Genomic DNA, 10,871 nt, shown 5'->3' on the forward strand with positions numbered 1-10,871 from the left:
GTTTCAGTATTTGGTATTGTGAACGAATCGGTCTAAAGAAAATAAAGACATCGCCCTAGCCTAATGCTTTATTTGTCAATCATTCAAGTAGGGTGAATACGTAAAAAAATATATTTGTTTAACCTGTCCTATACTCCAACAGTGTCCTGCAATGTCACAACCCAGCCATTTCTACCAAAAATAATAAAACCCACATTTGTCCATAACATTTGACTAAAATTCTCAAGACACTCATCAGCTATTTAAACATAATGGAATACAATACAAACTTTACATCTCTGTTTTCTTATGAAATCCGCACCCTATTTTTGGGGGAGAGGAGGTGATCATACATGGGTCCCAAGTCATCACGGGGGTACAGGTACCCACGCTTCAGCCCTCCTCTCTTCTTCCACCTCTCTGATTCTCTATTCTTCCTACTCCTCTCCTCACTCCTGCTCTCCCTCCTTTCCTCACGGCGTCTCTTCTTCTGAGGGGGAGGTATGGGTTCTCTGTGGGGGTTCTTAAAGTGGTCCCTGGTGTAAACAACCTCGTCTGAGCCCCATTTGGTCGTTCCAACCGCTCTCCTGGCTTGGGCCTCTCTCCTCAGCTTCTTCACCTCCCGTCTCTCCCTGCGCCTCTCCGGCCACGTCTTTCTCCTGCCCTCCAGGCTTCTCTTCCTCCCTGGAGCTGGGGAGGGCCGCTCCTCTTCACTACTGCCCCCTGGTGTCACGTAGGTCCTCTGGCGCTCTAACAGAGGCATGAAGCCCTCCTCCTGTAGCTCTGGAGACAGCATGCAAAACACGTTCAACAACAAATACAATACATGCTGCGACACATTTGTGTGTGTGTGTGTGTGTGTGTGTGTGTGTATCACCTCTGGCTTTTCTGTGTATCCTGGTGTTCAGTTTGACAATGTCCTTCTTGTTGTCGTAGTGACAGACGTAGGGGAGCGAGGCAAACGTCCCACTGACCATCCTCCTCTGAGTACACTCCTGAGAGAGAGAGAGAGAGAGAGAGAGAGAGAGAGAGAGAGAGAGAGAGAGAGAGAGAGAGAGAGAGAGAGAGGCAGGGAGAGAGAGAGAGAGAAGGGGGGAAGGGTGAGCAAAAAATACAGAGGGAAAGGGAGATAGAGGGACAATAAGATATTTTTTAAAGGACAAACAGAGAAAGGAATAAGAGAAAGAAAGAGCCACAAAGAAAGACAGACAATGGATGTAGATGGTCTCACATGGCCGAGGTGTCCTCTCCTGGAGCAGTTGTAGCAGTGAGCAGTGTGTCTGTAGTGTTTGTGGGTGTGGTCAACGTGTGGCCTGAGGGGAACCTCCTGCTGAGTCTAAAGCAAGAAGACAAAACAGTCAGGGGACATGTTCCAATATTTTAATAATTCACCCTTCCTCCTTCCCCTCCTTTCCATGGTCACTCACTGTGAAGTGGAATTGTCTCCATGTATCCGGACAAGCCTGGGAAGGACACAGAACACATTAAGGCATTGTTGCACTGAACTCAACACAAAGACACACACATGAACACATACTGCACATGCTCATGGCTACATGCAAACACACATAAACACACACAAACGCACATAAAGGCTTGTGGTAAACACACACACTCACGTCTGATAGGTGGCCAGCCATCCCACAGCGGTGGCAGTGCTGGTTCCAGAAAGGGGGTTCAGGGCAGGGATGGTACCCGTGTGAGGGGAGCCCACAGCTGTGGCAGTGCCGGCCTGGACAGGCCCTCTGGACATGGCCCTGGAGCCCACACAACACACAGGTGGGTCGCCTCTGTTTACAGAGAAACACAACATGAGTCGTGTTGGAGCACACGTGTGTGTGTGTGTGTGTGTGTGTGTGTGTGTGTGTGTGTGTGTGTGTGTGTGTGTGTGTGTGTGTGTGTGTGTGTGTGTGTGTGTGTGTGTGTGTGTGTGTGTGTCTTACCCTCGGGGTGGTACAGCCCTTGGCCAGGTGTCCAGTCTTGTTGCAGTTGTGACAGGTGAGGCTCCGGTCAGAGGTGAAATAGCGGTATGGGCGTGGCTGGTTTTCACAGAACCGGAACAGGGCAGAAACAGGATAAAGAATTGTTTGAACAAGCCAATCATCTGAGACCTGAGGGCTTCATGAAGACTGAAACGGACCTAAACTCCAGAGTAGTGAAAACTAATGATAATAGTACCTTGTCCTTCTCTATTATGGCCCAGTTGTGTTTGAGAGCATATTTTGCATTCAGTTCTTCATCTGTGAGAGAGACAACAAGCATAGCACCTTTATAACACATGCAAACCATTGTGTCCAAACAAGTCATTAATATCCATATACTGCTGCTCTGTATAACAAATATGTATCTCTACGAGGGATACTTTCAAATACGTAAAGGATACTCAACGAGAGGCTATGCGTTCTATGGAAAACAACGACGCACCAGCGGAGTGGAACTGACCTTACGCGGAGTTGCATTATTTTCCAGAGAACGCATAGAGTCCCGAGTTGATTATCCCTTTTAAACCAGGTGTACGGTGTTTCCTCCGACACATTGGTGCGGCTGGATTCCGGGTTAAGCGGGTTAAGCGGGCATTGTGTCAAGAAGCTTGGTTGGGTTGTGTTTCGGAGGACACACGGCTCTCGACCTTCGCCTCTCCCGAGTCCGTACGGGAGTTGCAGCGATAGGACAAGACTGTAACTACCAATTGGATACCATGAAATTGGGGAGGAGTAAAAGGAGTAAAAAAATAAATAAATAAAAGGTTTAAAAAAACAAAAACAAAAATGAACTAGCCATTGAATTCTATTGTGCTGATATACCGTGGCGTTACAGGGAAATAATTATCGCTCTAGAATGCCTTCAAGCCAATCATAAACTAGTATTCAACAACACCATGGTATAAATCAATATAACATCCATAGAACTCCATCTGAGGAAGTCCTTTTGTCTGTGGAATTATCCACCTGCTGAACTTTTCTCTTGTCTGTGGAATTCTCTTGTCTGTGGAACTCTCATCTGCAGAACTCTATCAAGTGTTAAGCTGTATGGTCCTCACCCTCTGTTCCAGAAGGCGACTCTGAACTGCTGCTCCAGCACCCCAGGTTGAGCTGGATGTACCTGTCTCCCTCCTGCTCCTCTCCTCCCAGGATCATCCACTCCTCTAGGGGTTCGTCATCATACTCCAGGTCCAGGTCCCGCTCTGAGTGGAGGCTTCGCCTGGAGGTTGGGCTTGGGCTGCTGTCCAGTGGCGACACGTCCCGTAGAGCTCGGCCAGACGAGAGAGGGAAGGCAAGAACTAGGGGAGAGTTTCCTCCAGTGGCCTGGGGAGCTCTCGGTGAGCTGGACTGTTTGTACTGACTAAACCCCAGCTCACCTTCTGAGCTGCTGGAGGCCTCGATGTAGAATCTGTTGTCTTTATTACCACCCTCTTCCTCATCATTCTGGTGGCCCATCATCATCACACTCTGATGGAAAGGTGTGACAGATCTCCCTGTTTAAAACACAACACCACACAGTCGACAAAATGTGGCAAATTAGTATGGTCCTTTATACCAACCTCAGTACCATCAACGTAGCTAACTAAACTACAGCTGTGTAAATATTATAGCTTTGTGTTTCGCCAGTCCGTTGACTTCCATCACCGGCAGACATGCCACAACTTGTCCTGCTGGCTGAAAAACACATTATCTGTGTAATTTCATCCTGCCTTCTCTCTAACGCCCAGAAAGCTCCAATTCAACCTCCTATTAGACAGCTCTGCAAGCGTTATAATGCCAAAATACATTTGTTACACACCAAATACGGAGTTTCGCTGAGCAACTATTTTCATTTGATTTAGACCTTTTTTGGAAGTACATAAAGGCCGTAACGGGTGGAAATTAAGATAGTTGCTCAGCGAAACTCCATATTTGGTGAGTAACTAATGTATTTTGACATTATAACACTTGCAGAGCTGTCTAATGGGAGTTTGAGTTGGAGCTTCCTGGGCGTTAGAGCGGAGACAGGTCATACTCATCTCTAACACACACAGGTACTGGAGCACCTGCCCTCTATGGAAATGGCATAGAGCGCTTTTGAGTGGTAAGGTGAAGCAACCGACTGGGAGTTAAGTCAGGGGAGATGTATCTGCGACAGCCGAAGGTCTGACTGTGTGGTTTTCTGACAGCAAGGCTCAGATCAACATGCAATGTTGCCACTGTTTATACAACTTTGTCTTTATAATGTCAAAATAAACATGGTTCCAACCCTGTTGGAACCTGAGGTAACTAATTTTCGAGTTTTAGGACTACAAGCTGGCGAGCTCTATGCAAGGCGATGGCCGTAGGATGATTTATTTTTTACTTTGTACATTTAACCTTTATTTAACTAGGCAAGTCAGTTAAGAACAAATTCTTATTTTACAATGACGGCCTACCACGGCCAAACCCTCCCCTAACCCAGACGACGCTGGGCCAATTATGTGCTGCCCTATGGGACTCCCAATCACGGCCGGTTGTGATACAGCCCAGGATTGAACCAGGGTCTGTAGTGACGCCTCTAGCACTGAGATGCAGTGCCTAACACGGAACCCAAACCGGCTGCGCGTTACACCACTGCGCTCACAGCTTGCTGTTGCTAGATAATTTGGATTTCTACATTTATTTTGCGACGCTCGCGCACGCGACATGTCCGGTCTGGTCAGCATGTTACACCACTGCGCTCACAGCTTGCTGTTGCTAGCTAACATGGATTTCTAAATTTATTTTGCGACGCTCACGCACGCAACGTGTCCGGTCTGGTCAGCATGTTACACCACTGCGCTCACAGATTGCTGTTGCTAGCTAATTTGTCTTGGGATATAAACATTGAGTTATTTTACCTGAAATGCACAAGGACCTCTACTCCGACAATTAATCCACACATAAAACGGCCAACCGAATCGTTTCTAGTCATCTCTCCTCCTTCCAGGCTTTTTTCATATTTGAACTTATATGGTGATCGCATCTAAACTTTCATTGTATTACCACGACAACCGGCAACAAAGTTCTCTTTCAATCACCCACGTGGGTATACCCAATGAAGTGATGGCACGTGGGTACCTGCTTCTATAAACCAATGAGGAAATGACTTTCAACGCGATCTGCGTCAGTAATAGGAACGACTTCTATTTTAGCCCTTGGCGTTGCGCACGTGTGGGTGCAATAATTGAATAACATGGATTTCTAAATTTATTTTGCGACGCTCGCGCACGCGACGTGTCCGGTCTGGTCAGCATGTTACAGCACTGTGCTCGAACGCACCCAATGCTAACTCACATTTGAATCTCGCGAATACAATTTAAACCTGAACAGGTGGCAGGTAGCCTAGTGGTTAGAGCGTTGGACTAGTAACTGAAAGGTTTCTAGATCGAATCCCCAAGCTGACAAGGTAAAAATCTGTCGTTCCGCCCCTGAACAAGGCAGTTATCCCACTGCCGTCATTGTAAATAAGAATTTGTTCATATTGCCAAATTAAATAATCAAAACTTCAATAGTAAATAATAGCAGACAAATTTCCATTAATGAATTCTACTTCTGACATTTTTCCAACAGATGTCAGCTAACTAACGTTACTGTACTATTTAATTTGTCATCTTTTGTAAATTCTAGCTGACATTTCCATTCGCGAATTTAGCTGCTGACATTATTCCAACTAATGCGACACCTAGCTAACGTTACAGCACTCCATGATTTTGACATCAATTGATTTGACGTCATTAGTTTATTTTATTATTATTTGTCTATGATTTTTGTTGTTAGCTTGTAGGTTATTCACAACTGTAACTTACTATTAAATTTGTGCTGACAGTGTCCTCGTGTAGAGTACTGCTAACTTACCGCGATGGCTTATTAAAAGTCCATTAAAATGTAAAATGGGAGTTACGAAAATAGTGTATTTAAAATATGTTAGCTATCTAATTTGATAATCTAGCATGCTATCACTTTTAGCTAAGTGGGAAGTTTATTTACCAACCGTTTCAGTGTTGGACAGACTTCGGGTAATAATGTTCCCGGGGTTTCCCCCCCTTACGAGCCGTACATTTGGTTGGACAACAAAAACATCCACATGCTTTCGAGGGGTTTGAAGCAGTCACTTGTCCCGGTAGGAGAAGTTGCACCTGAACCGCAGGCGACCTGTCCTTGACAAAAACGTTTAGTTTTTCAAAGGACGATGTGATGCCTTTAAATTCTAAATGATATTTCTGGGCACATGATAAAAAACTCATATAGGCCTAACTTTGTCTTTATATTCAATGTATTCACTCAGTACACAAAACAATTCTAAAAGGTCCAATGCAGCTATTTTTATCTAAATTTCAAATAATTTATGGGTAACAATTAAGTACCTTACTGTGATCGTTTTAAGTTAAAATTGTAAAAAATAAACAAAAATAGCTTCTCAAGCAAGAATTTTGTTAGGACTGTCTGGGAGTGGTCTGAGTGGGGAGGGGGAAACTGAAAACTAGCTATTATTGCCAGAGAGGTTTGGAACTCTCTTTCTTGTTGGTCTATTAACCAATTTACCGCCTTGTGATGTCACCAGGCAGGCTAAACTTCATCCTACCAAAAAAGGTGGACATTTCAGACAGTCTTTTCAAACAGCTTTTACACTAAAAGGGCCTTATCATTTTCACAATATTATTCCAACCTCATAGTGTGGAAGTACAGTGCATTCGGAAAGTATTCAGACCCCTTGACTTTTCCACATTTTGTTACGTTAAAACCTTATTCAAAGTTGATTAAATATTTTTTTCCCCTCATCAATCTACACACAATAACCCATAATAACAAAGCGAAAATACTTTTTTAGACATTTTTGCAAATGTATTCAAAACAAAAACAGAAACTTATTTACATATGTTTTCAGACATTTTTCTAAGAGACTCGAAATTGAGCTCAGGTGCATCCTGTTTCCATTGATCATCCTTAAGATAGTTCTACAACTTGATTGGAGTCCACCTGTGGTAAATTCAATTGATTGGACATAATTTGGAAAGGCACACACCTGTCGATATAAGGTCCCACAGTTGGCAGTGCACGTCAGAGCAAAAACCAAGCCATGAGGTCAAAGGAATTGTCAGTAGAGCTCCGAGACAGGATTGTGTCGAGGCACCGATCTGGGGAAGGGGACCAAAACATTTCTACAGCATTGAAGATCCCCAAGAACACAGTGGCCTCCATCATTCCTAAATGGAAGATGTTTGGAACCACCAAGACACTTCCTAGAGCTTGCTGCCCGGCCAAACTGAGCAATCGGGGGAGAAGGGCCTTGGTCAGGGAGGTGACCAAGAACCTGATGGTCACTCTGACAGAGCTCCAGAGTGCCTCTGTGGAGATGGGAGAACCTTCCAGAAGGACAACCATTTCTGCAGCACTCCACCAATCAGGCTTTTATGGTAGAGTGGCCAGATGGAAGCTACTCTTTAGTAAAAGGCATGACAGCTCACTTGGAGTTTGCCAAGAGGCACCTGAAGGACTCTGACCATAAGAAACAAGATGTTCTGGTCTGATGAAACCAAGATTGAACTCTATGGCCTGAATGCCAAGTGTCACGCCTGGAGGAAACCTGGCACCATCCCTATGGTGAAGCATGGTGGTGGCAGCATCATGCTGTGGGAATGCTTTTCAGCAGCAGGGACTGGGTGACTAGTCAGGATCGAGGGAAAGATGAACGGAGCAAAGTACAGACATCCTTAAAAAGAAAGGAGAGGACCAAGGCACTCTTCATATAATTGAAATGCCTTCATTTTTATGGCATGTTCAATATTTATTTTTGATGACCAATTTACCCCTTTTACCAAAGAGCACCTGCTGTCCACCAAAATGTATTATTGTTTACCTTAGCAGCGCTTCCCTTCCTCATTTTTTTTCTACAGAGAGATCCTTTATGAAAACCTGCTCAGGACCCTAGACTGGTGTGAAGGTTCACCTTCCACAGGACAACAACCCTAAGCACACAGCCAAGACAACGCAGGAGTGGCTTTGGGACAAGTCTCTGAATTTCCTTGAATGGCACAGCCAGAGCCCAGACTTGAACCCGATTGAACGCCTCTGGAGAGACCTGAAAATAGCTGTGCAGGGACGCTCCCCATCAAACCTGACAAAGCTTGAGAGGATCTGCAGAGATGAATGGGAGAAACTCCCCAAATACAGGTGTACCAAGCTTGTAGCGTCATACCCAAGAAGACCTGAGGGTGTAATCACTGCCCCAGGCACTTTAACAATATACTGAGTAAAGGGTCTGAATGCTTATATAAATTAAATCTTTACGTTTTTTATTTGTAATAAATTTGCACACATTTCTAAACCTGTTTTTGCTTTGTCATTATGGGGTATTGTGTGTAGATTGATTAGGGGGGGGGGGCAATGTAATACATTTTAGAATAAGGCTGTAATGTAACAATGTGTAAAAAGTCAAGGGCCTCCACTGGACCTCCAAATAACATGATTGAGTGTCTAAAAGAAACAAGGCCATGGTAAGAAAGATCTGGTTGGGGGGCCCCACACCTCACAGAAAAACATGTAGGTGGCCCCCCTCTTGACGGCAGAGAAACATTTTAGTACATTTCCTGCAATTCTACACATTTTGCCATTGAGGGCGTTGGAAAAAAGTGGCAGTGTTCTGCAATTCTACACATTTTGTCATGGGGCAGAAAGAATAAAAAATCTGCAGTTTTCTGCAACTCTAACCATTTTGCCATGACATGTTCATATATCTGAGTGACAATGACTAACAAAATCAAGGGGGTCCCCCTAGAGGTCAGGGCCCCTGGGCACGTGCCCGGTCTGTATTCGTGCATGATCACTACAAGTTTACATAGCTGGCTAGACTAGCTACCGGTCTAAAAATTGTTAGCTGACATCGATGGCTAATTGAATGACATAAGAGAAACTGCTGATGCACAACCACATTTTTCTTAATTAGACCTGATGTATTCTACTATTCTTACTCTCAATAGTAAATTGAGGCCCCGACTGAGTTCCCCCCCCCCCCCCCCCCCCAAAAAAAGAGAACACATGGGGTGCCCTAGCATCCAGGGCCGGCCCTTAATGGTACAGAAACAACCAGGGCATCATTCTGTACATCATATGTTAGGCACTAAAGCTACTTCACACTCCCACCCTATCATGCCTGATGTCTGCAATCTTATACAGAATGCAAGGGAAAACCACAAGCACACACAATGGTGTTGAATGTAATGTATGTAACATTGCACAACAGACCAATAACCTGGAAGAGACATGACGTGTTAAACCCCACGCTCAAATAGACCAGGGACACCAGGGTGTAGGTGAGCCTCCACAACACCAATAGGAGGAGCCAAAGGATCTGGAGGAGCAGGGATTCAAATCAAATTTAACTTTATTTGTCACATCCACTGAAAAAAAACAAGTGTAGACTTTACCGTGAAATGTTTACTTACAAAACCAATAACGCAGTTTAAAATGAATTAAGAAAATATTTACCAAAGAAACTAAAGTCAAAATATATATATATACTATTTTAACTACTTCGTTTTTCATAAATAAATACAACAACAAAAAAGTAACACAATAACGAGGCTATATACACGGGGTACCGGTAACGAGTCAGTGTGCGGGGGTACAGGTTAGTTGAGGTCATTTGTACATGTAGGTAGGGGTGAAGTGACTATGCATAGATAATAAACAATGAGTAGCAGCAGTGTACAAAACAAATTGAGGGGGGGTCAATGTAATAGTCCGGTGGCCAGTCCTATGGCTTGGGTGTAGAAGCTGTTAAGGAGCCTTTTGGTCCTAGACTTGGCGCTCCGGTACACGGTAGCAGAGAAAACAGTCTATGACTTGGGTGACTGGTTCTCTCTGACAATTTTATGGGCTTTCCTCTGACACCACCTATTATATAGGTCCTGGATGGCAGGAAGCTTGGCCCCAGTGATGTACTGGGCTGTACGCACTACCCTCTGTAGCGCCATACGGTCAGATGCCGAGCAGTTGCCATACCAGGCGGTGAAGCAACCAGTCAGGATGTTCTCAATGGTGCAGCTGTATAACTTTATGAGGATCTGGGGACCCATGCCACATCTTTTCAGTCTCTTGAGGGGGAAAATGTTTTGTCGTGCCCTCTTCACGACTGTCTTGGTGTGTTTGGACCATGATAGTTCGTTGGTGATGTGGACACCAAGGAACTTGAAAGTCTCGACCCGCTCCACTACAGCCCCATTGATGTTAATGGGGGCCTGTTTGTCCCGCCTTTTCCGGTCATCCGCGACCAGCTCCTTTGTCTTGCTCAGATTGAGGGAGAGGTTGTTGTCCTGGCACCACACTGTCAGTTCTCTGACCTCCTCCCTATAGGCTGTCTCATCGTTGTCGGTGATCAGGCCTACCACTGTTGTGTCGTCAACAAACTTAATGATGGTGTTGGAGTCGTGTTTGGCCACGCAGTCGTGGGTGAACAGGGAGTACCGGAGGAGACTAAGTACACACACCTGAGGGGCCCCAGTGTTGAGGATCAGCGTGGGAGACGTGTTGTTGTTACCACCTGGGGGCGGCCCATCAGGAAGTCCAGGATCCAGTTGCAGAGGGAGGTGTTTAGTCCCAGGTTTCTTAGCGTAGAGATGAGCTTTGTGGGCACTATGGTGTTGAACGCTGAGCTGTAGTCAATGAACAGCATTCTCACATACAGTAGGTGTTCCTTTTGTCCAGGTGGGAAAGGGCAGTGTGGAGTGCGATTGAGATTGCGTCATCTGTTGATCTGTTGGGGCGGTATGAGAATTGGAGTGGGTCTAGGGTATCCTGGAGGATGCTGTTGATGTGAGCCATGACCAGCCTTTCAAAGCACTTCATGGCTACAGACGTGAGTGCTACGGAGGGTAATAATTTAGGCAGGTTACCTTCACTTCCTTGGGC

General features: G+C 45.2%; 1 protein-coding gene across 3 annotated transcripts; it reads right to left on the reverse strand.

The window, feature by feature from the left end:
• Window positions 1-55: 55 nt before the first annotated feature.
• On the reverse strand, window positions 56-6,013 carry LOC129827861 (zinc finger CCHC domain-containing protein 7-like). Of its 3 annotated transcripts, none has more exons than XM_055889101.1 (9): window positions 5,956-6,013; window positions 3,020-3,454; window positions 2,158-2,219; window positions 1,923-2,018; window positions 1,599-1,769; window positions 1,407-1,442; window positions 1,211-1,315; window positions 857-974; window positions 56-762 (listed from the first exon to the last, which is right to left on the reverse strand). In XM_055889101.1, exons 2-9 carry the CDS (start codon window positions 3,420-3,422, stop codon window positions 287-289), a joined length of 1,467 nt encoding a protein of 488 aa, XP_055745076.1. In that variant the 5' UTR covers window positions 3,423-3,454; window positions 5,956-6,013; the 3' UTR covers window positions 56-286. The 3 variants fall into 3 exon arrangements, with proteins under 3 accessions (XP_055745076.1, XP_055745077.1, XP_055745075.1); XM_055889102.1 differs by lacking the exon at window positions 5,956-6,013 and adding an exon at window positions 5,820-5,948; XM_055889100.1 differs by lacking the exon at window positions 5,956-6,013 and adding an exon at window positions 5,771-5,948.
• Window positions 6,014-10,871: the final 4,858 nt, after the last annotated feature.

The sequence above is a fragment of the Salvelinus fontinalis genome, chromosome 29 (assembly GCF_029448725.1).
Source record: "Salvelinus fontinalis isolate EN_2023a chromosome 29, ASM2944872v1, whole genome shotgun sequence".
NCBI classification, from domain to species: domain Eukaryota; kingdom Metazoa; phylum Chordata; class Actinopteri; order Salmoniformes; family Salmonidae; genus Salvelinus; species Salvelinus fontinalis.

Coding starts and splice junctions, on each gene's coding strand:
- LOC129827861 (XM_055889101.1), bottom strand. CDS start 3,422: ATGATGATGGGCCACCAGAATGATGAGGAAGAGGGTGGTAATAAAGAC. Junction 2,019..2,157: donor CCATAATAGAGAAGGACAAG/GTACTATTATCA, acceptor TGTGAAAACCAG/CCACGCCCATACCGCTATTT. Junction 975..1,210: donor GGAGAGGACACCTCGGCCAT/GTGAGACCATCT, acceptor TCTCTCTCTCAG/GAGTGTACTCAGAGGAGGAT.